At 35.9% G+C, this 26151-nt stretch overlaps 1 protein-coding gene across 42 annotated transcripts in view; it reads left to right on the top strand.

Moving 5' to 3' along the window:
• The window catches only part of STPG2 (sperm tail PG-rich repeat containing 2), a 531130-nt gene that overhangs the window by 110396 nt on the left and 394583 nt on the right, over window positions 1-26151 (top strand). For all 42 annotated transcript variants that reach the window (XR_012023507.1, XR_012023495.1, XR_012023496.1 and 39 more), the window contains 2 exons: window positions 11177-11281; window positions 23861-24020. Coding sequence is in view for 22 of the 42 variants with exons in the window: in XM_072810719.1 (XP_072666820.1) it covers window positions 11177-11281; window positions 23861-24020 (265 nt within the window). In the remaining 20 variants the exon portion in view is untranslated. The remainder of the gene's footprint in view (window positions 1-11176; window positions 11282-23860; window positions 24021-26151) is intronic.

Raw genomic sequence — 26151 nt, 5'->3', positions numbered from 1 at the left:
TTCTTCATATATTTAGACTAAGATAGACTAAGCTGAATGTGGAATCTAGTGGTCATTGGGTTGTATTTAATCCACAGGTGGATTATGGCCAATTTGTAGTTCTAAAAAGTGGAAATAACTCTCAGCATTTGTAACTTGTAGCAATTCAAATATAAATCTAGATTTTTAGCTTTTCTTAAAAAGAAAAGAAAAGAAAACCCAATAACCAATTGATTGTTGTTAGGATGGGAACTGATTAAATGCTGCGCCTGAGAGTGAGGTCTCCAGTGTACCATTTTCCATGGAACTCTTATTTGCCTGCGTGGCTCCAGTAGACATTTGAATTCTTCATCCATCAATGTAATATCAATCTTCTGTGGGTCCTTTAGCTTCATTTAAGATTCATATAATTTTTAACATTATTTCATTTGTATGTGTTCAATTGTGTATTATTCATTGTTACTGCTATTCTTTTTCCTTTAAAAAGAGGAATTTGGGTTTGCAAAGAGCAAGAGGAATATACTCATATTAAGTAACTATTCAGAAGTTCATGTTGCATTGCACAGTAATAAATGTTAATGAATTCTGAACATTTATTTGGCACTAATTTACCAAAATAGGTATTATAAATCTTGACTGCTACTAGATAACTACCTTGTAAGATACAGTAATTATGGGGAAACTATATAAACTATTTGTGTATGTTTTTTCTTCGTGAAAAATATTTGAGCACAAAACTCTTACATAATTCTTGATCATTGTAGTATGGATAGCCACATTTAGTCCTCATATTCTAGTTCAGAACTTTGCAGGGTAACTTCAGATTTACTGTATTTTGACTGAACTGAATTGCTAACACCAGTGTTGATATGAACAGTTATTTCAGCAGATATTAAGGAATCTAAGTAGCTTTTCATCAGCCTTACTCAATTTCATATTGGAATAGTTGGGATTGCATAAAATAACCCTATACTCCGAAGCAGCAATATACAGTCAAACCTAGCAGCTTATATTTGAATTCTGCCTCTCCCGTTATATTTGTTTAGATTTACATGGGGAAACTACTTTTGTTTTCCATTTCTGTTACTGAACATATGGTAAGATAACTAGTCTATGATTTATCCTATAAAGCATTTCCTGTCACTTAATTTTCTAATTTCAGTGTTGTATAACTGAATTTTGTCAGAGATCCAGTGATACTTGTAGTTCTCTTATTAATACAGAGTCACTTTCAGGATCTATTTTGATCACTTAGAGTTTTCCATGCCATGCTAATTTGATTTGGTTCTGTTTAAATATAATTAGTTCTTTTATGTATTTATTTATTTTGTATATTTTTCCTTGGAGTTCAATTTCCCAACATATAGTATAACACCTAGTGCTCATCCCGTCAAGTGCCCCCCCTCAGTGCCCATCACCCAATTACCCCAACCCCCCGCCGATCTCCCTTTCCACCACCCCTTTATCGTTTCCCAGAGTTAGGTGTCTCTCATGTTCTGTCACCCTCACTGATATTTCCCACTCATTTTCTCTCCTTCCTCTATAATTCCTTTCACTATTTTTTATATTTCCCGAATGAATGAGACTATATAATGTTTGTCCTTCTCCGATTGACTTACTTCACTCAGCATAATACCCTCCAGTTCCATCCACGTCAAAGCAAATGGTGGGTATTTGTCCTTTCTGATGGCTGAGTAATATTCCATTGTATACATAGACCACATCTTCTTTATCCATTCATCTTTAGATGGACACCGAGGCTCCTTCCACAGTTTGACTATTGTGGACATTGCTGCTATAAACATTGAGGTGCAGGTGTCCTGCCGTTTCACTGCATCTGTATCTTTGGGGTAAATCCCCAGCAATGCAATTGCTGGGTCTTAGGGTAAGCTCTATTTTTAACTCTTTGAGGAACCTCCACACAGTTTTTCAGAGTGTCTGTACCAGTTCACATTCCTACCAACAGTGCAATTAGGGTTCCTAATTAGTTCTTTAAAAAAAAAATTATATACATAGTGTTTGTTTCCTGAGATCAGAAAGAATAAATTATACTTTCTAAATGAACCAAAATTTATCTTGTAGTTATGAAAGTGAGCATAGGGGACACTCAAGTAAAAATTATCTATTCCTTTGGCCAGTCATTATGATGAGTCACTTAAAGAGTTAACTATATCTGGGACATACTTATTCAATATATTTAATTTTAAATGAAAAAGCTACTTTATTAAGAATATAGTGCTGAGTATAATCAAGTAGCAAAAATTATATGGGTAAAAGTATGCTGAAATTATTTTAAGTTGCAAACTTTCCTTTTAAGTTGCTTATAAATTTGTTTCTCATTATATTAAAAAAGATGCTGAATATCATCTTGTTTTTAGGAATTAGAATAGATGTGTTAATTCATTTCTGGAAAATGGAATAATCATCATCAGTCTTGCCAAATTATTCAGTCTAGCTGTTAACTGAAGAATATGATGAATGGTTAAAAGATTGTGAGAATAAAGTCTGAGGATTGGAAAGATTCATTAGTTCATATAAGCCATTAAAAAAAGACTAACATAAAATAAAAATATAAAAGAATATAATATAAAATTAAAATAGAGTATGATAAATTAAGAATATAGAATAAATTAATATAAAATATATAATATTATATAAAAGAATCACATAAATATTGCATGATATTCTTAGCCCTTTTTAAATACAATTTTCCAGAAACCATATTTAGTTTCATGTCTTAGGTACCACCTATATGTACTGATCATTTCTAAATATATAGATTGCTTCCAGTATGTATTTATGCCCTGACCTCTCCACTGAGCTCCAGTTTTCTATGAATTACTGCCCATATGACATCTCTACCTTGACATTTTATAACAACTACAAAACTAACATTTCAAAATTGAACTTTTTTTTTTTTTAAGATTTTATTTACTTATTCATGAGAGACAGAGAGAGAGAGAAGCAGAGACATAGACATAGAGAGAAGCAGGCTCCATGCAGGGAGCCCGACGTGGGACTCGATTCCGGGTCTCCAGGATCACGCTCTGGGCCAAAGGCAGATGCTTAAGCGCTGAGCTACCCACGTGTCCCTGAACTTGTGTCTTTTGGTCCTACTCTAGTTTTTATCTGCTCTATCAGAGCAAATTCATTATCTAGGACTATGTCATATGGTCACCCCTTTCTGGCAGAAGGCTGTGGAAAGGGAAGTTGGAAATTGGCATTGTGGCAGCCATCATTAATATCTGTCTCATCTACTTACAGGCTCTGCTGCTTTTGGAAGTAATTTTTTTGTGGTACAGTTTTTTTGTCTGTGAATTGAAGTAATGCCTAACAAATAGTAGGTGCTTAGTAAATATTAGTTGCTGCTTCTATCCTCTTTTGCTGTGTAGCCAGTCACCCTAAAATGTAATCTTAAAGCAACAGCAATATAGCAACAATTTGTTATCTTTCATGATTGCACCAATAGCGGCACATAGCGCTTAATTGCCAAGGAAGGTGTCTCAGGGCCCCAAATGACAATGTTTAAATGTACAGTTTATTGCAGAAGAAAATCACAAACACAACTTTAAAGAATGTTCTTTTTTTTAAGATTTTATTTATTCATGATATATATATATATATATATATATATATATATATAGAGAGAGAGAGAGAGAGAGAGAGAGAGAGAGAAAGAGAGAGATGCAGAGACACAGGCAGAGGGAGAAGCAGGCTCCATGCAGGGAGCCCAATGTGGGACTCGATCCTGAGTCTCCAGGATCACGCCCTAGGCCCAAGGCAGGCAGTAAATCGCTGAGCCACCCAGGGATCCCTAAAGAATGTTCTTTGCAGTTAAAGTCTGCAAGGGCTCCAGAGAGATCAGGAGTGAGCTCTAATTGTCTTCCTTCGCTAAGGCCATACTAGGGCACACATTATGCATTTTTCTTGATCAGGAACACTGACACATGCATGAACAGCTCAGAATCTAGGAGCACAAATGGAGTCTTTCTGGTTTCTTTTACTCTACTGGCCACCTAAGATATTTTGCTACATAATCAGTACCAACAGTAAAACCCTCCAGGAGTCTCACTGACTGAGGCAAGGTGCAAATCATCAGTGTCCTTGTTATCAATGAACAATGCTAACAAACTGATATAGAGCACTCTGAAACTCATGGGAACCATAATTGCAAAATGAGACTATTAGTAGTTTCATACCTTGACCCAGGATTGTGCCTTGTAGATCCTTTGACAAAACAACTTACACTAATTCCAAGTCTATTGGAATTAACCTTCACAAATACAATTCTCCTCTGGTTTTGCTGGATTCAATTTCCTTTTTTTTCTAATCCATATGGTATCTGCTGGGGTCGCTAATCTGGCTGCTTTCCAGAATGTATAAAGTAGGGTATGTTCTTATAGTAGGTTAATACATATTTTTTTGATCACTCTTGTCATAGTATCTACAATATTGATCTTTTGTAATAGGTCTTGAAAAATACAAGAGGGGCTTTCTAGTTACTGAGATCTTAGTTTAGTTTGTACCCCAACTAGTTGTGCTTAAAGATAAGTCATTAAATCTCTGTGGGTCTTATTTTCTTTATTGAACAAACTTGAGTAATGTTGTCCAGCTTGTGGGGATTTTTAAGGATTAAAGATAACAAAAAAAGGATTAAAGATAACATAGGAATATATCAAGTATAGTGCCTGCCATACAGTGGTGCTCAGTAAATATAGATAATTAATGTTTCTTCATTTTTTTTGTAAGAGGGATCAAAGATAGGGAGAACTAAAAGTACTACCTAAGAAAGTATTGGTTGCAGAAGTGAGAGTTTTATAGACTAAGAAAAGCCTCTAAAATACAATTAAACCTTTTTGTGATACCTAGATGTATCCTAGTAAAAGACCTTAAGTCCCCCTCCCCCCACACACCCTTTGTGGAATGTCCTAGCATTATATAGCATGAATATATATAGATAAACTTTAGAACAGGGTGACTTCCAAAATTATATGGAAAGAGTAAGCAACAATGATTTATTTTTTTTAAGAAGATTTTATTTATTTATTCATGAGAGACACACAGAGAGAGGCAGAGACATAGAGGAAGAAGCAGGCTCCCTGTGGGGAGCCGGATGCTGGCCTTGATCCCTGGATCTGGGATCACACCCTGAGTTGAAGGCAGACACTCAACCACTGAGCTATTGAGGCATGCCAATAAACAATTAAATGGGATTAGAATAATCCCATCTATTCAGTTAGTATTATTGAACTATTATGTGTCAAAAGTGTGGTAAAGCTGGCTTTTTCCTCAAAATTACCATCAGCACAACTCTTAGACTTGGTGAGTACCATTGTTATATTTTCTGCTACATATCTACCTTTCTGAAATACTTTATATTTTTTAGTTTTGTAGATGGACTTCTGGTTGAACAAGGTAGATTTGAAACCATGCTTGTATCTTAGCTTCCTCCCTCCATTAGTTTGCTAGGACTGTCATAACTGAGTACCACAAACTGGGAGGTGTAAACAGAAGAAATTTATCTTCTCACAGTTTTGGAGGCTAGAAGTCTGAGATGAAGGTGTTGGCAGTGATTTTCTTTTGAGACATCTGTCCTTGGCTTATAAATGGCTATCTTCTTTTTGTGTCTACACATGGCCTTTCCTCTGTGCACACTCATGTCTATGTTCAAAATTCCTTTTCTTATGAAGATACCAGGCATACAGGATTAGGGCCCTTCTTTTAACTGAATTATATCTTTAAAGACCTTATCACCAAATACAGTTATATTCTGAAGTACTGGGGCTTAAGATTTCAACATATGAATTTTGGAGGGACACAGTTTAGCCCGTAACACTCCCAAAGCCCCACTAAATTACTAAGTAAAAGAATAAGGAAGGTGCAATCCTGCAAACACAAAAAAAATGGGAGAAGAGATGATAATAGATAAACGATGTCTTCCGTTTTCAAGGATGGAAAGCTGATGGGGAAATGGTAAGTGTAAAAGCTACTGGGGAAATGTGAATTGGTGGTATAGAGAAAGCTGCTATGTAAGTATCTTTAGAGAGGGATGCCAATAAGAAAGCTAGTTCATCTTATAGTACCTTTAAAATGCCCAGGAATATCAATTACTTTGGAAGGTGGCAGGTGGGACTGAAAACAGCAGGATTGATGATAATCTGGATAGGAAGCATAGTTTCTTACAGCTAGGTGGCTTTCTCATTCCCACTCCAGGAGAAGATGTGAAGTCTGTTGGTGGAGAAATCAAACAAGAGAGTCTCTGGACTTAGGAACACTGAGATAAGAGAGGGAAAGGGTGAGATGATGTAACAAAAATGGGAGGTATTCCTAGACTCCAGATAATAATTCTCAGATTCCAGAGCTAGTTCCAGGTCTGGAGCAGGAATTGTATCTGAAGAATCTGAAGCATCTTGGACCAGAAAGCAAGACAGCTATGAAACATTACTGGGGGTCATGTCAAAAGGATTCTGGTACTCATTTGAATAGGTTCCCACCAACTGAAGATGGGTTAATTTCAGTATTGGTGAATAGTACAACTCCAATTGTAAGGGGATAAAATAATTCAAATATATTTAAATCCATGAGATTAAAATTAGAATTTTAAAAATTCAGTCACTGGTGTTGGACAATGCAACAGTTTAACTTGGTATTTTGAAACTGGTAAATAAAAGAAAAAGAAAAAAACCAACACAAGCATTTATCTCTCTTTTCCTATATGAACTATACCTTAGGGTAACTAAACAATTGTTGAGAGAAGTCTCTCTGTAGAAGTATTTCGGTCAATAAATAAGTAATTATATAATTATATTATCATTTAAAAAAAAGATTTTATTTATTCATGAGAGACAGAGAAAGAGAGAGAGAGAGACTCAGGCAGAGGGAGAAGCAGGCTCCATGCAGGGAGCCCGACATGGGACTCCATCCCAGGTCTCCAGGATCAGACCCTGGGCTAAAGGTGGCGCTAAATCGCTGAGCCACCTGGGCTGCCCTATATTATAATTTTTTTAACCCCTTCTAAATTACTACATCTAGTCAATAATCATTAATGGCTGTTAACATTGTAGAATGGAAAGAACTAGCTATTATATATGCCTCCTGGTGGAAGTATACAGCACTACCTATGAAGTAATCTTGAAAAAAAATTGAATTAGAATCTGACCAAGCCCTTTTATCCAACTACTGCTTACAGGAAGTATGAAGGACAGGAGACAGACACATGGATACCAGTCAAGAAAATGCAATTGCAGGAAATGCTCAAAAATTGGACAAAAACTTAGCTTTTTCACCAAATAAGTTGAAAGAAACAGAGTAAAGTGAAGAAACCTATAGATTATAAGAGACTTTGATCCCTTCTAAGTATGAGCTTTAATTGGGTTTGGATTCAGACAAACATATAAATAAATGAGTATCATACACATAAATTTATTAGGCAGTCACAAAAATTTGAACTGAATAAATAAGGAAGCAAGTCATTGTTGATTTTTTTAAGATGGAAAAATGGTTTTATGTTTATGTTAAAGTTCCTTATTTTTCAGAAATATGTGCTGAAGTATGTATTGATAAAATTACAATATTTTGTATTTGCCTTTACATCATTGGAATGGGAATTGGGGGAAGTTGGTAGGATTAGGAAACAAATTTGGACATGAGTTAAGAATTATTGAGCCTGGGTGATGGCGAAAGTTTATAAACAGAATAGGGAGAGTTCCAGAAACCTTTCCCACTTACCTAAACTGTCAGCTAGACTTGAGAAAAGACTGATATTTTGGGGCCCTCTAATGCAAAGGCTGAGTTGTGGTTCCATCACAGCTTAATGAAGTCCAGCAGGTTTCAAGTCAAATCTATCCATGTATGAATTTTTCAATCATTTCTTTCAGTGGCTCACTCTTAAATCTGAATGGGGAGCAAGAGATCACCAGACTTTTGAAAAAAATCCTCCAATGGGAAAAATAAAGACAAAAAACCCAACATCAATAAAACTCCAAGGAAAAAGACAAAAACGACAGAATTATAAATAAAATTATAATTAATATCCTTGGAAAGATGGAGGATAATGTGAGTGTGAATAAAGATTTAGAGACTTATAAATGGATAATTATACCCCAGTTTTTATTTGAAGCAAGAGGCCCATTTTTATTAAGTTACACATGAAAAGATGCCAAAAATAACCCGCCCCAATAATTTTTAACCTCTATTCCCAAGGCAGGATACTCCTAAAATCTAGGCTTTCTTCCTTGGAATGTATGTGTTTAGCAGAAGGTGCTGTAATAATGACCTCTTTTGGACTGAGTTATGGTTCTTTATTATGCATGAGAATCATCTGTGAGGCTTGTTAAAATGTAGATTCCTGTACCCAATGAGGTTCTGATCCACTTAGATCAGATCTTAAATGAGACACTCATTTAAGTGGGATGGAGCTGTATATTTAATAGGCTGACTAAGGCAGATGGTCTGTTGAGAACAATTTAAAAAAGGGGGATAAATACAGCATTTTCAGCTTGTGCCTAGGGTTTGGTCTTCTCAAAGTCTTTCCACTTTTATATTGTCATAAATGGAGACTTGTCCTGAGTGGTCATAGTCTTCTATTAAAAAAAAAATAATTGGCTTTTAAAATCTTAAGCCTAACTTTTTAGAAGCAAGGCCCTAATTGTACTGCTGTATCTTATTTTAGTGAAATAAAGTTCAGTAACATTAGGAACTTTATGAAAAAAAAAAAAACAGTAAAAAAGGAGTAAGAAGTACTCATTGAAAAGATGAGATTTCATTTCTGCTTTTATGCGAAATAGTTCCCAAGACTAAAGATATTCACTTATCTCATTATTCACACTTAGTCTTTTCCCTATGATCCATAGTAATGGCCACTTATACTACTATTTATAGCAGTAGAAGTGTAATCCCAGTTTGTCAGTAACTGAGTATTTTTTTTTTTTTTTTTTTTTTTTTTTTAGTAACTGAGTATTTTTTACCAATCTTGCCTCTGTGGAGAAGATGGATACAATATATCTGTAAAGTTCAAGAAATAGATTAATATTGTATATTTGAAGTTATGCTCTCTGTATTTCTATATTTGATTTATATTTCATAGGTTAATATAAACAGAGAATTATATAGAAGTTTCTTTAATTCTAAACCTAATTTACTAAAAGTTCATAGATTTAAAAACAATCTTACATGCCAAAGCAAAAGTGGGTCTTTTCTACCAGCCACTAAATAATGGCATAGATTTGTTCATGTGAGATAAGATAACATGGACCTTTGCATAAATTTTTAGGATCAAACCTATTAATATGAAAAAGTACTTATATAATAAGAATTTCCCTTAAATAAAAATTCACCCCCCCCAAAATTTCCCAAGTATTACTATTATTATTAAATGCAAATTAAATATGTGAGCTTTTTTTTTTTTTTTTAAAGGTTTTGTTTATTTATTCATGAGAGAGAGGCAGAGACACAGGCAGAGGGAGAAGCAGGCTCCACACAGGGAGCCCGATGTGGGACTTGATCCCAGAACCCCAGGATCATGCCCTGAGCCAAAGGCAGATAGATGCTCAACCGCTGAGCCACTCAGGCATCCCTAAATATGTGAGCTTTAAGATATTTTACTATTAGAAATGGCTAATGCTCTTATTTGGTGCCACATTATTTCCCAGAGTAATATATCCAAATCCACTATATGATCAGTGAAAATGTAGAATTCAGTGCATGCATTCATCCATTCATCCATTCTTCTGGCAAATAATTACCGAGCACCTACCATGCTCCACATACTCATCTGTATTCCAACGATACAGTAGCAAACAAAACAGTTACTGCCCTGTTGGAGCTTATAACATAGTAGAAAATTGTATTTTGGATAGTAGAAATTGGTAAGATTAAAAAATAGGAAAAGGAGGAGGAATTATTTAGATTAGGTGGACTGGAAATAACTCATTAAGAAGGTAACATTGAATAAATACATGACTGAAATTAGTGAGCCATGGAGCTATTTAGGAGAATATCCTGAACAAAGAGTGCATGCAAAGGTCCTCAGGTTGGTATATGCCTGATCTTTGTGATAAACAGAGTGAATGGAAATGTGAGAGTGATAGGAGATTAGGTTGGAGTGGTGATAGTGTATGTGAAGGTGAAATTCATGTCATATTAAGGACCTTGATTTTTGTTAAAAGTGAGATTGCAAGCCATTGGATGGATTTGAGAAGTCAAGTGGTGCAATCTGACTCAGACAGCCATTTTGAAAATAGACTGAAGGGAGACAAGAGCAGAAGCAGGGGGGCAGTCAGGATTTCACAGTCATCCCGGTAAGAGTTTCGAGGCTTGGATCAGAACGGTGTCTGTGGAGGTGGAGAGAAATGGGATTGAACATATAATAATGATAGAGATGATGGGAGTTGCTGGGGAATTTTATTATACACCAAAGTATATAATTCATAAATTAAGGAATAATTCTTGTAACTGTAGAAAAGTAGAGGAGGAATGTATGTAACAGAAGATTTGAAACTTTTTTATACTATGAAAGGTACCCTCAAGGTAATTAAAGTATTTGATGATTAATATACAGCACTTCATATATATATTTGATAAATATATATAATACATGTGTTTAAATTCTTGATATATATCTATATATATAAAGTTAAGTATGTTTAGCTAAGATAATAAAAAATCCCAGTATTTACTGAATTAATTTTTATCTATTATAAAGTATCTGTTTAAATTTAATGTCTTACATTTTTTAACATTTGTATTTGAAATGAAATATATCCTGAGGCTTATTTGTGGGGGAAAAAGTAGTCTATTGATTAATAGAAATTTGGAAAAAACAGTGAAATATTTTCTCAGAGAAGATTTGATTATATACATTTAAATAGAAGAAATATAGAAACCATCTTTATTCATTGTAATGTTTAATTATGTGAAGTAGATAATTTTTTTCTGAGCTCTATCAGTAGAGGGCAGCAAAGTTTCAAGTAGTGTGTGTTCAGGTTCCTAGGAAGCTTTGCTAAGGGCAATTTTTTTTTTCTTGTTTCTCTTAAGAATTTGTTCTGGTTTGCCTTTTAATGAAGTGCTTTGGTAATACCATATAGGAATTTGCTTAAAAACCTGTAGCTTTCGTTCATATATTTAGCCAACTGTTCCCTTAGGTACTATATAGATGCTTTCTTAATGAGAACATGTATTTTTCCTTCCTGTAATTTAGGGAGTACCAGGGCCTGGAAAATATGACATTAAAAGCCAATTTCGGAAGGCTGAAAGTATACCAAGTGTAAATGATGCATCACCTGCTTTCCTTTCTCAATCCCAGGTAATGTTCTATAATCATTTTCATACATAGAACATAATAGATACAATGTGAAGCCAACAACAAATCTGATGGTGTTTAGGAAGATCATAAAAAGAAAAGTGATAGTTAAACAAATTGGAAACAGACATGGATGGGGCAAATCATATTGCCAAAAAATATGGATAAGATGAAAGGAAATAAGATTGTAATATTAACAATAACATGCAAAGGTGAATATATGAATTGAAAACATCTATTAAACATTTTAAATTTGTATATATGAATGTTCAGTTTAGCTTATAAGAGATTCAGTCTGAGTTTTAAAATATACTCTGCCCATGAATATGTGGAGTATTAACATGCAATCTTTGAGGATATGCATATTTTTCAGAGAGGGTTTTGAAGGCTCTCTGTGGAGGGTGGGGGATAGATCATATCTATAACTGCAACTAGGGTCTTTATTTGTGATGCAAGAGTCTATTTCACAGTAATTGTATCACATTCTCCAGGGTATACACTAAGGCTACTTGACGGTATCCAAGATATTTCCATGGCAATTTAATACCAGTAAACTTTGAGAATATGGCAGCCCCAGATCAAAGTGTTGCAGTATTTATCCAACTGTACTATGTACAGCTCTGGTTATTTTAATTTATCCTAACTCAGGAAGATTATTAACCTTCAGATGACTACAGGTTACTGCTTTGGTTTCGTTGTACTTAAGAGGCACCCCCTTGGAAACAAGGAGATGGATTGCAAGTATAGTTTGGAGACATAATCAACATGATTTTTTAATGGGTTAGATGTGGTGGGGAACTAGGAAGAATCAAGAGTGAGTACCGGGTTTCTGCCTTGAGCAACTTGGTAGTACTTAAGGTGATACACAAAACGGGTGTGTAAGAACAGGATATCATGTGTGTGTGTCCTTGATTTTAAAAAAATATCATTTTTACAACTAGAACCCTCAGTTCTTATGTTGTTTCTATTCCTCTAATATGTAGTCCTGATTTGATACCACTTGACACCAATTATGATATCTTAAATGTATTTTCAGAAATGGAAAAAAAAACATGGTATCAATTTTGTTTAAGGGGATGATGAAGAAAACAATAATGGTTCTGGAGTGAGAGATATGGGGGATTTAAAACCAACAGGACTGCCTGCTAGGGGTGCTGTTAGTGGTTAGTTGAATATGAACATATATTTGTGATTGATAGAAAAAGCAATAATGCAATTAGCAAGGTAGACTTAGAACATAAAATTTTTGTTGATAGAACACATAAAGACATGTTTCTGGGATACTATTTAGTCATAGATTTAAAGAGTTGTTTGGTGTTTGATCTAAATGTATTGAATTTCCTTATGTCTTCAACTATTAGTTTTTAAAACATAAGGCTTCTTTTATAACAATGGTTCTCATCCTTGTTGCGTATTAGAAATGCTTGGGGAATTGTAACACATTTTGATCCCTAGGTGAGTTCTTTGCATTTTTCCAGAGACTGATTCAATTCATCTAGAATAGGGCCCAGGCATCAGTATTCCTTCTGTATAAGAAAGAAAGTAAGAAACATACATGTAATGCTGCAATAAATATAAGGGTCTTTTCAAGGTAGTGTTTTTGTTTTCCCTGGTAAATACCCAGTAGTGGAATTACTGGATCATATGGTTAATTTTATTTTTAATTTTTTGAGGCATCTCCACACTGTTTTCCACAGTGGCTGCACCAGTTTATGTTCCCACCAATAGCGCTTGAGGATTCCTTTCTCCCCACATCCTCACCAACATGTTATTTCTTGTCTTTTTGATTCCAGCCATTGTGTTGGGTGTAAGTTTGTGATTTTGATTTGCATTTTTTTAAAGATTTTTTTAAAAATTTATTTTTTCATGAGAGAGAGAGGGGGAGAGAGAGAGAGAGAGAAAGAGAGAGAGAGAGGGAGGCAGAGACACAGGCAGAGGGAGAAGCAGGCTACATGCAGGAAGCTTGATGTGGGACTTGATCCTGGGTCTCCAGGATCAGACCTTGGGCTGAAAATGGCGCTAAACCACTGAGCCACCTGGGCTGTGCATTGATTTGCATCTTTCTGATGATTAGTGATGTTTAACATCTTTTCATGTTCTGTTAGACATTGGTATGATTTTAGAAAAATATCTATTTGGGGATTTTTATTGTAGCATTATTTACAATTGTCAAGATATGGAAGCAACCCAAGTGTCCAGCAATAGATGAATTGGTGATATGTGTACACCCCCCGCACACACACCCCTGGAGTATTACTCAACCATAGAAAAGAATGAGATGTTGCCATTTGCAATGACATGAATGCATGAATGGGCCTAGAGGATATAATGCTAAATAAGTCAGACAGAGAAGGACAAATATCATATGATTTCATTCATATGTAGAAGGTAAGAAGCAAAACAAATGAACTAACAAGGAAAAAGATACCAAAAATCCCCCAGACTCTGAAATACAGAGAATCAACTTGTGGTTGCCAGAGGGGAGATGGGCAGGGCTGGGGTGGGGGGAGTTGGTAAAATAAAGGAGATTAAGAATATACCATGATGAACACTGAGTAATATATATAATTATATAATTATATTGTACACTTGAAAGTAATATAACATCATATATTAATTATATTTTAATAACAATGGAAAAAAAAACATACACGTAACTACGTATTTTTATATAAACACATAAAGGATAAATCAGAAAACAATGAAGTTGGTTACCACAAGGGATAGTAAAGAGATGGAGTGGAAGTGCTGGTATGCTGCAGTTAATTCATTTCTATTGGCTTGCAGAAATCAATTGTTAATTTTTCCAGTTTTGCATGTTGATTGATGTTATTTATGATGGCAGTATGAGATTATCCACGTGGTACTATGACTAATAATTTCTAGATTATGGTAGTATGGTTAATAATTTCTTTACCATGGTAGTATGGATAATAATTTCTATACAATGAAAATCAGCAAATGTTACACTTTTTAAAAATTGATGTCCAATTTGCCAACATATAGTATAACACCCAGTGCTCATCCCATCAAGTGCCCTTCTCTGTGCCTGTCACCCAGTTACTCCATCCCCCTCACCGACCTCCCCTTTTGCTATTCTTTGTTCATTTCCCAGAGTTAGGAGTCTCTCATGTTTTGTTACCCTCTCTAATTTGTTACCCACTCATTTTCCCCCTTTTCCTATATAATCCCTTTCACTATTTCTTATATTCCCCATATAAGTGAAACCATATTATGAATGTCCTTCTCCAGTTGACTTACTTCACTCAGCATAATACCTTCCAGTTCCATCCATGTTGAAGCAAATGGTGGGTATTTGTCATTTCTAATGGCTGAGTAATATCCCATTGTATATATAGACCACATTTTTATCCATTCATCTGTCGATAGACACTGAGGCTCCTTCCACAGTTTGGTTATTGTGTACATTGTTGCTATGAACATTGGAGTGCAGGTGTCTTGGCATTTCACTACATTCATATCTTTGGGATACCCAGTAGTGCAATTGCTAGGTTGTAGGGTAGCTCTACTTTTAACTCTTTGAGGAATGTCCACACGGTTTTCCAGAGTGGCTGTACCAGTTCACATTCCCACCAACAGTGCAAGGGGGTTCCCCTTTCTCTACATCCTCTCCAACATTTGTGGTTTCCTGTCTTGTTAATCTTCCCCATTCTCACTGGTGTGAGGTGGTATCTCATTGTGGTTTTGATTTGTATTTCCCTGATGGCAAGTGATGCAGAGCATTTTCTTATGTGCTTGTTGGCCATGTGTATGTCTTCTTTGGTCAAATTTCTGTTCATGTCGTCTGCCGATTTCTGATTGGATTTTTTGTTTCTTGGATGTTGAGTTTAATAAGTTCTTTATAGATCTTGGATACTAGCCCTTCATCTGATATGTCATTTGCAAATATCTTCTCCCATTCTGTAGGTTGTCGTTTAGTTTTGTGGACTGTTTCTTTTGATGTGCAGAAGCTTTTTATCCTGATTAAGTCCCAGTAGTTCATTTTTGCTTTTGTTTCCTTTGCCTTCATAGATTAATTTTGCAAGAAGTTGCTGTGGCCAAGTTCAAAAAGGGAGTTGCCTGTGTTCTCCTCTAGGATTTTGATGGATTCTTGTCTCATGTTTAGATCTTTCATCCTTTTTGAGTTTATCTTTGTGTTTGGTGTAAGAGAATGATCTAGTTTCATTCTTCTGCATGTGGCTGTCCAATTTTCCCAGCACCATTTATTGAAGAGACTGTCCTCTTTCCAGTGGATATTCTTTCTTACTTTGTCAAATATTAGTTGACCATAGAGTTGAGTGCCCATGTCTGGGTTCTATTCTGTTATATTGCTCTATGTGTCTGATTTTGTGCAGGACCATACTGTCTTGATGATCACAGCTTTGTAATACAGCTTGAAATCCAGCATTGTGAAGCCACCAGCATTGCTTTTCTTTTGTCCATAGTCCCCTGGCTATTCAGGGTCTTTTCTGATAACACACAAATCTTAAGATGATTTTTCCAACTCTGTGAAGAAAGTCCGTGGTATTTTGATAGGGATTGCATTAAATGTGTAAATTTCCCTGGGTAACATAGACATTTTCACAAGATTAATTCTTCCATCCATGAGCATGGGATTGTTTTCCATCTCTTTGGGTCTCCCTCAATTTCTTTCAGAAGTGTTCTACAGTTTTTAGGGTATATATCCTTTACCTTTTTGGTTAGGTTTATCCCTAGGTATCTTATGCTTTTGGGTGCAATTCTAAATGGGATTGTTTCCTTAATTTCTCTTTCTTCAGTCTTATTGTTAGTGTATAGAAATGCCTCTGATTTCTGGGCATTGATTTTGTATCCTGCTGCATCGCTGAATTGCTGTATGAGTTCTAGCAATCTTGGGGTGGAGTCTTTTGGGTTTTCTATGTACAGTATCTTGTCATCTGCAAAGAGGGAGAGTTTGATTTCTTCTTTGCCAATTTGAATGCCTTTTAATTCTTTTTGTTGTCTGATTGCTGAGGCCAGGATTTCTAGTACTATGTTGAACAATAGTGGTGAGAGTGGACATCTCTGTCGTGTTCCTGATCTTAGGGGAAAGGTTCTCAGTTTATCCCCATTGAAAATGATATTTGCTGTGGGCTTTTCATATATGGCTTTTAAGATACTGAGGAATGTTGAACTAGCCTTGCATCCTGGGGATAAATCCCACTTGGTCATTGTGAATAATCTTCTTAATGTACTGTTGGATCCTATTGGCTAGTATCTTGTTGAGAATTTTTGCGTCCGTGTTCATCAGGAATATTGATCTATAATTCTCCTTTTTGGTGGGGTCTTTGGTTTTGAAATCAAGGTAATGCTGGACTCATAAAACTAGTTTGGAAGCATTCTCTCCCTTACTATCCTTTGAAACAGCTTTAGTAGCATAGGTATTATTTCTTCTTTAAATGTCAGAATTCCCCTGGGAAACCATTTGGCCCTTGACTTTAGTGTCTTGGGAAGTTTTTGATAACTGCTTCAATTTCCTCACTGGTTGTAGGCCTGTTCAGGTTTTCTATTTCTTCCTGTTCCAGTTTTGGTAATTTGTGGTTTTCCAGAAATGCATCCATTTCTTCTAGATTCCTAATTTGTTGGCATATAGCTGCTCATAATACGTTTTTAAAATCATTTGCATTTCCTTGTTATTGGTTGTGATCTCTCCTCTTGCATTTGTGGTTTTATTAATTTGAGTCTCTTTTCTTTCTAATAAGACTGGGTAGTGGTTTATCGATCTTATTAATTCTTTTAAAGAATCAGCTCCTGGTTTTGTTGATCTGTTCTCAGTTCTTCTGGTATCTATTTCATTGAGTTCTGCTCGAATCTTAATTTCTCTTCTTCTGCCTGGTGTAGGTTTTACTTGCTGTTCTTTTTCCAATTCCATTAGGTGCAAAGTTAGCTTGTGTATTTGAGTTTTTTTCAGTTTTTTGAGGTAGGCTTATACTGCAATGTATTTCTGTTTTAGGACTGCTTTTGCTGTATCTCAATGATGTTAAACAGTTGTATCTTCATTTTCATTAATTTCTCTGAATCTTTTTAATTCTTCCCTAATTTCCTGGTCGACCCATTCATCTTTTAGTAGGATGCTCTTTAATCTCCATGTGTTTGAGTTTCTTCCAAATTTCTTCTTGTAATTGAATTCCAGTTTCAAAGTATTGTGGTTTGAAAATATGCAGGGGAGAATCCCAATATTTTGGTATTGGTTGAAACCTGATTTGTGACCCAGCATGTGGTCTGTTCTGGAGAAAGTTCCATGTGCACTTGAGAAGAATGTATATTCAGTTGTGTTTGGATGGAAAGTTCTGTATATATCTTTGAAATCCATTTGATCCAGTGTATCAATTAAAGCCCTTGTTTCTTTGGTGATGCTCTCCTTAGAAGATCTGTCATTTGCAGAAAGTGCCATGTTGAAGTCTCCTACTATTAGTGTATTATTATTATCTAACATTTCTTTACTTTGGTTATTAAATTGATTGATATACTTGGCAGCTCCTGCATTAGCGGAATAAATATCCATGATTGTTAGGTCTTCTTGTTGGATAGACCTTTTAAGTATGATATAGTGTCTCTCTTCATCTCTTACTACAGTCTTTGAGATATATTTTAATTTATCTGATATGAGGATTGCTACCCTAGCTCCCTTTTGAGGACCATTAAATGGTAAATGGTTCTCTACTCCTTTATTTTCAGGCTGGAGGTGTCCTTAGGTCTAAAATGAGTCTTTTGTAGACAGCAAATAGAGGGGTCTTGCTTTTTTATCCAGTCTGATATTCTGCATATGTTGATGGGATCATTCAGCCCATTCATGTTCAGAGTAACTATTGAAAGATGAATTTAGTGTCATTGTATTACCTATTCAGTTCCTGTTTTTGTGGATTATTTCTTTGGTCTACCTCTTTCTTTGCAGGGTTCCCCTTAATATTTCTTGCAGAGCTGATGTGGTGCTCACATATTCTTTCAGTTTCTGCCTAACTTGGAAGCTCTTTATCTCTCCTATTCTGAGTGACAGCCTTCCTGGATAAAGTATTCTTGGCTGCATGTTCTTCTCATTTAGTACCTTGTATATATCATGCCAGCCCTTTCTGGCCTGCCAGGTCTCTGTGGAGAAGTCTGCTTTTGATCTGATATTTCTCCCATATAAGTTAAGAATCTCTTGTCTCTTGCTCTTTTAAGAATTTTCTGTTCATCTTTGGAAGTTTCAAGTTTCGCTATTAAATGTCAACGTGTTGAACAGTTTTTATTGATTTTTTTTTTAGGCGGGGGCCTTCTCCATCTCTTGGATCTGAATGCCTGTTTCCCTCCCCATAGGGAAGTTCTCAGCTATGACTTTTCAAATATACTTTGTGATCATCTCTCCCTCTTGGCTTCTTCTGGAACCCCAATTATACGTAAATTCGTCCTTCTTAGGATATCATGTATTTTCCTAAGCTTTTCCTCATGGTCTCTTAATTGTTTTTCTCTTTTTTCCTCAGCTTCCTTTCTTACAATCAACTTGTTCTTCTATGTCACCCACTCTCTCTTCCACCGCATTAACCTTAGGAGTTAGGATATCCAGTTTGGACTGAGTCTCATTTAGTTTATTTTTAATTTTGGCCTGATTAGATCTCAGTTCTTCAGTAGCAAAGTCTCTAGAGTCCTTTATGCTTTTTTTCCAGAGCCACCAGTAGCTTTATAATTGTGCTTCTGAATTGGCTTTTGACATTGAATTGAAATCCATATTCTATAACTCTGTGGCAGAGAGTACTGTTTCTGGTTCTTTCTTTTCTGGTGCATTCTTCCTTCTAGTCATTTTGTTCAGTACAGAGTGGTTGTGTTATTGGGCTGAGTCAAAAATATCAACCACGACCTAATAAAATCCACCCTAGATTATTCCAAAAATGTCAGAGACCAGAAAATGATAAAGAAGAGCAGAACAAAATAAAACAAAAGGACCACTAAAGTGAAAAACGAATTTAAAACAAAGTGGTAAAAAATAAAAGGCCAAAAACCCCAAAGAAGAAGAAACAAGTAAAAGAAAAAAAAAAGTAAAGAGGAAAAACAGAAAAAGGAAAAAAGGGGGGGGGAGGGCGCTGAGGGATAGTGGTGGTGAAGATGTGGTAGTGGAGAGAGAATGTTTTCTATCTGAGGGATCCTAGAGCGTGATCCTTTTGGTTTTGAGTGTATTTTGTTCTGTATGTTAGAAGATGCTCAATCCCAAATTTATATAAACCAGCAATACTTATAGAAGGCCCCAACATTGATCACCACAACATAAACAAGACATAAGAGGGGGGCAGAATGGGAAGGAAGAGAGTATATAATTTCATAGAATAAACCAGCATGGTATTCCACTTGGTGTATGATGGTCATGTTTTAGAAGGCATTAGCTTCTGTCATTGTAGTCAGAACTAGACAAAGAAAACAAAAAACACAAAACAAAACCTATATCTCATATATCTCCCCAAATTAAATTGAGTACATTGAAGGGAATCCAGGACTCAAAAATATATCTAAGACATGTAATTGTAGAAATATGAAAGTCAAAAAGGAAAAAACTTAAAAATGAAGAGCTGGTAAAATATTGTAGTTAAGGTGGGGAAAGAAAAAAAATGCTGGAAATTTTTAGTCTTATATAAAAATGAGTTGTAATGGAAAAAGGAAAAAAAAATGGGGGATTCTCTAGTTCTCTGTATTATTTTCCCTTGGTCCTGGAGCTTTTCAGTGCTGCTTGGTCAAGAACTTGCTCTTCCCTTGTACTTCCAGCTGTCTTCTCAGGGAAAGGTCTGCTGTGCTGATTCTTAGATGTCTGTGTCTGGGCTGAGATGACCCTCCCATCACCAGGTGCGGGGCTCAGTATGAGCTGTTTCTTTTGGGAGGCCTTTGTTCCCTAGTGGCCCCACCTCTCCCAGGCACAGGATGAAACTAGGAGGAAAAACAACAATGGTGGTGCCAAATTTCCAGCTCTGGAGTTGAGCTCCCTGTGAGTAACTGATGCAGTCTCCCAGTCTGCACTGGCCTAGATGCTCCTGGGTCTGACACAGGTGCGCTGATCTGCACTGCTTAGGGGTGCCCAGTGGCAGGAGAGTTTTCACTGTTCTATGCCCTACTCACTTCTGCCTGTTCCAGAGGAATGCAGGATTGCAGCTTTGTCCATTTGGAAACCCTGGGATCTGGGGCCCTGTGCCACTGGACCCGCTCCTGGAGGCTGCCTCTCCCGCAGGGAATGGGGCATGGCCACCCCCATCTGGAGCTGGCCCAACTAACTGATTGGCTTCTCCCAAATATCCTGGAGGGCTGCAGCCCTTTGCTGTTATCAGACAGGAGTTTGTGGTGAGCTTTCCTCCCAGATGCCCCTCCTCTTATAGTGACTCTGGGAATCCTGAGGCCTCACTGCCCCTCCTTGGATTTTGTCTGATTTCTCTGCTATTGTTCCAAAGCCCTTTTCCATCAGGGAAAACTCTGGCATGGATTTTTAAAGTTCCCACTTCTCCAGGGCTGGGCTATCCTGTCCCAGAGTTTTATACTGCTCTGCTTTAGCATGGTGCTCCTCCCTCACTTTATTCTTTTTTATTTATTTATTTTTTTCCGCCTTCTACCTGGTTAGAAGCAAAAACTTTTCTCTCTGTAGCATTCCAGGTGTTCTCACTTTAAATCTCAGGTCAAATTTATAGGTGTTCAGGATGTTTTGAAAGTTATCTAGGTAAAGTTGTGGGATCAGGTGTGTTGAGGACCCCTACTCTTCTGCCACCTTGCCCCTCCTCCCAAATGTTATAAACTTGGACTATTTTCCTCCAGTGGTGTAGAATCCATGGGGTAGAAGGGAAATGAAGGCAGAGGCACGTCTTCAAGTATACTTTTTAAAATACATATTTGTCTTTTTGAAGCATGTCAATGTCCTACATATTCAAATAAAAATAAGTGGATAAGAATGAGAAGGCTTAAAATAAAAGCCCTAAACCTGAAAGCGAATGGAAACAAATATGCCATTATATTGTAAGTGAATACTTTTAACCATATTGAAGACGTGGGACAGAAACATCCATGTAACGTCAGTATTTTACTACATCAGTCTTGGATAGGATAGAGTTGGAAGGGATAGTGAGTGCAAGAATTACAAATGAATTCTGAATTATTTTTAGGAAGTTGGTTTATTATAATAGTATGGGTGAAGCAGTAAGAAACTATTTTAGGTGTATTATCCTAAGCAAAAACGTCAATATTGTGAACCAGAGTTTTCACTTGGAAGAAGGTACATACAAATTTGGATTAGGAGAGATAAAAATGAACCTTGTATGATAGATTTGAATTGAAGGTTTGATATGAACTCTTGACTTCCTAAAGTATATATGTATAGGTATCTCCATGAGTATGTGTGTGTGTATAGATATGGGTATAGGTATGGATAGTTAGATATACAGATATATATCCTAGCTTAGTAAATAAGCCAAGAAATAGGGACTGGACAAAGTAGGTGGAAGATGAACCTGTAACATCTTGTTATGTCACAAAATAAGAAAAGTCTCAAAAAATAAGAAAAAGATGACGACACATCATAGGGACATATGAACCAACTTGAAGGGATCCCTACTGGTAAAAAAAAATAGTGATCAATTATAAATGTCAAAACTGGCATTCATATTTTCTTTTTTTTATTTAAAAATATTTTATTTATTCATGAGGGACAGAGAGAGAGAGAGAGAGAGGCAGAGAGGCAGAGACACAGGCAGAGGGAGAAGCAGTCTCCATGCAGGGAGCCTGACATGGGACTCAATCCCGGGTCTCCAGGATCACGCCTTGGGCCGAAGTCGGCACTAAACTCCTGAGCCACCTGGGCTGCCTGCATTCATATTTTCATATGGATTATAAATACAAAAGTAGATAAATAATGAAATGAATAATTGGGAGAGAAGAGAGGGCTCTTGCTTACTGATAAATGTAGAGGGAGTATTCAATTTTATAAAATTAAAATGACAATTGAGGTTCAAGAACATGTATCTCTACATATGATACTCTGAGAAAGCTACATCACCTATTTAGTATGTTGTCCAGAAATGCATAATGTGAATATAATCATGAGGAAGCATCAGAGAAGTCCTAACTAATGAAAGTTTTATTATACAAAGGTGGGGTGCTATATTCTTCCAAAGTTACAGAATACAAAGGAAGGTTTAAGAAATGTTCTAATATTAAAGGAGGCTAAAAGCAATATCTGAACCTAGACTAGATTATATACGAAAGGGAGAAAATGCAACAAGGTGTTATTAGATCAGCTGATAGATTTGGAATGTGAATAGTTGATTAGGTAAAAATATATCATTGGTACGTTTACTAAAGTTGGTAACTGTGCTTCAGATATGTAAAAAAAAAATCCATACTTTTAGTAAATATACACCAAAGTATTTGAGGGTAAAAGGCCATAATATATATAACTTCCTATTAAATGGTTGTATATACATGCTGCATGTCTGTGTGTGTGTGCATATGTGTGCACATAGACACACTCAGGGAGATAGAGAGGAAGGAATGGACGTAAAGAAAGAGACAGAAACAGTGTGGACAAATTAAAAAAACAAATGATATGTTAGCAATGGGTGACTCTGGGTAAACATTATACATGTATTTTATGAATTATTTTTATTCATGCAATTTTTTTTTGTAAATTTGAAATTGTTTTATTTTTACTTTTTTAAAGATTTTATTTATTTATTCATGAGAGACACAGAGAGAAAGAGAGAGGCAGAGACACAGGCAGATGGAGAAGCAGGCTCCATGCAGGGAGTCCAATGTGGGACTCGATCCCAGGACTCCAGGATCACGCCCTGGGTCAAAGGCAGGCACTAAACCACTGAGCCACCCAGGGATCCCCATAAATTTGAAATTAATACCAAATAAAAAGTTTCAAAATATACAATACTATATTTTATGAGTTCAGTTATACCTATAGATACATATATATTATATATTAAGCTAAATATAAATTTATAATAAACTTTTTGTGTTCATAATATAATAAGTTTAATATTATAAGCTAAACCAGATTTATATATCACTTAAATCTAAGATTTTTAAAGCTATTTAATGATATTGTTGAGTTAATTGAATATATATGTCATGGAACTTTGTCAATTTGTGAATTTTATTACATAGAAGAAACCATGTTAGACCATATAGTTTTTTATTTGTTATTTTAACTTGCAGAATAATTTAAATGTGAAGATTATACATATGTTATTATCTAGAATCTCATCTTGAGATGATTTCCTCCAAAATGTCTATTTGGCTTAGTAAAGTACGTAATGCATTACTGTATTTATATATATATATATATATATATATATTAATATATATATATAGCTGATTTTACGTAATGCATTACTGTATTAATATATATATTAATATATATATAGCTGATTTTACTAAAAGCTATATATTTTATGTTTTGATAGGTACAATATCTTAATTCATCTCTATTTTTTTACTCCATGAAGAAATAAACTCCAAATATTATATTGACTAAGAAGGCAGCTTTTAACTCATGAAATATCAAAATGTACTATGATACATTTCTTATTGGCTTATTTTCCTGTTCTTTACCAGAGATTTGTACCTATGAAATCAATCACTCCAGCTCCTGGCACATATAATGAATCTCGAACTGCTTTTAATTCCTTGAAGAAAGCACCAGGACTGAAAAGTACCCCATTTGGTCAAAGTGCTGCTCGATTCACACAAGACTGTAGGACAGAGGAAATGCCAGGTTAGTAATTAATCCATATATTTATATAGCTTAATATTCTTAACAAGATGGATGTACCAGAAAGCACAATTTTTTTTTGTTCTATGATTTGTGTTGTTATTTTGAGTCACATTTTTAAAGTATTGACTATACACTAAACACAGATTAAAAATAATGTGCAATTTTAATAAGATTTCAATTTAACATGTCACATATCTTTAATGGTAATTTTCTGTTGTTTTCCTTTATTCAGTAAATTTCCTAATTGCTCTTTATGGATGAACATATATATCAACTACATGGTTATTGCCAGTAATTTAACTTATGACATACACTTTTGTTAAAATTTTATTTTGGGGATATCCTAGCACATATTCTAGTATTCTCATGGGATATTCTAGTATACAGAATTAAGAGTCTAGCACAAAAATAACTTCTATAAATGTTAACATATAGTTATGTGTTGCTGCATACCAAATTTAGTGGCTTAAAAACAGAGTTTTCTATTGTATCTTATTATTTTGTGGGATAGCTAGAAGGCAGAGCTCAGATGAGACTGTCATTCAGAGTGCATTGCTCCCCCCAGGTAGCTGGTCTTTTAATTTGGTAGCTCAGGGCTCTATAGGATGTGGCAAGTTGGTACAAGGCTTCTTATTTCCTAATGTCAGAAGTTCCACATTCTGTTAATCAGGTCACTCAGGGCAGCACATTTTGAACAGAAGAACTTGACACTTCATCTGTCAATGACATGGGTAGTAAAGAATTTGTGGCCATCTTTAATTTACTATAGACTACACTTTTCCCACAAAATATTTACAGTTGTCCTATATGCCTTCTCAAGGCCTTCAAGTTTCATGTAATATGGTATAATCTTGAAGTCCAGGATCTTGTCATCTAAGTCCTATATCTCTATAGGTGAGAATTCTTGGGTGTGATACTTTATTTATTTATTTTAAAAATATTTTATTTATTTATTCATGAGAGACACAAGGAGAGAGGCAGAGACATAGGCAGAGGGATAAGCAGGTTCCCTGCAGGGAGCCCCATGTGGGACTTGATCCTGGGATTCCAGTATCACACCCTGAGCCGAAGGCAGATGTTCAACCCCTGAGCCACCCAGGCATCTTGGGTGTGGTACTTCAGATTAGCTTCTTGAGTATGACTTCCCTCTGTCAGAAGAGCTCTGAACTAAAGACACATTATCTGCCTTTCACATCTCAAAACACAGCAATAGGAGAAAGATAGAATAATCATACTAGATGCTTTTATTCAGAAAAGAGAAAACTGGAGGCCTGTAACAGTTATAGGCCCATAGCAATTATGAAATCCAACCAGGGAGTTTTTGTAATTTCCCCATTAGGACCCAGTTGGGCTCCCTGGGAATGACTTTCCAAGTTTTTGTTTTGTTTTGTTTTACCTTTTGGGCTTTTGTTTCCATCTTTTGAATCATCCTTCCTTTTCTATAAGAAATAGGCTGTGTTTCTGGCTAACTTGCTTACACCAAGCCCCACTCCACATGCTCTGGCAGGACTGCCCTTCTCAGTCAAGCTTGCCTCAGTCCCAGCATGGCAGGCCCTTCCCCCAGAAGACCAGCACAAACCCCTGCCTACACCATATCTCCTACCCAGAGAGTTTTACAGGGCTTCAGTTCTGGCAGAATTGGTGTCAGGTCTCATTTCATAAGCAGACTAGAGTGCACCTAGTTAAAACTCACTACATTCAGTCGAGGGACCAAACACTGTCCATAGCAGACAAGGAGAGCCTCTACAGACAACTGACCTGAAGAATAGAGCAACCAAAACACAACAGCAGACAGAGCACATGCAGCACACACCAGAGATATTCCTTGAAGCACCAGGCCCTGGGCATTAAATGACTTCTTCATAAGGCTGTTACTTTCAGGAGCAGGAGACATAACTGGCTTTTCTAAGAAGACAGAGACTTAGACAAAATGCCAAGACAGAGGAATTTATTCCAAATGAAAGAACAAGATAAGGCTATGGCCAGGGATCTAACCAAAACAGATACAAGTAACGTGCCTAATGGAGAATTTAAAGCAGCAATAATACTGATACTCACTGGATTTGAGAAAAGAATGGAAGACATTAGGGGGACCTTTACCACTGAGATAAAAGAGTTAAAAAAGACTGAA

Source organism: Canis lupus, chromosome 33, assembly GCF_048164855.1.
Source record: "Canis lupus baileyi chromosome 33, mCanLup2.hap1, whole genome shotgun sequence".
Lineage (NCBI taxonomy): Eukaryota > Metazoa > Chordata > Mammalia > Carnivora > Canidae > Canis > Canis lupus.
The sequence above is the reverse complement of the archived record's forward strand: the minus strand, read 5'-3'. Positions and strand labels throughout refer to the sequence as shown.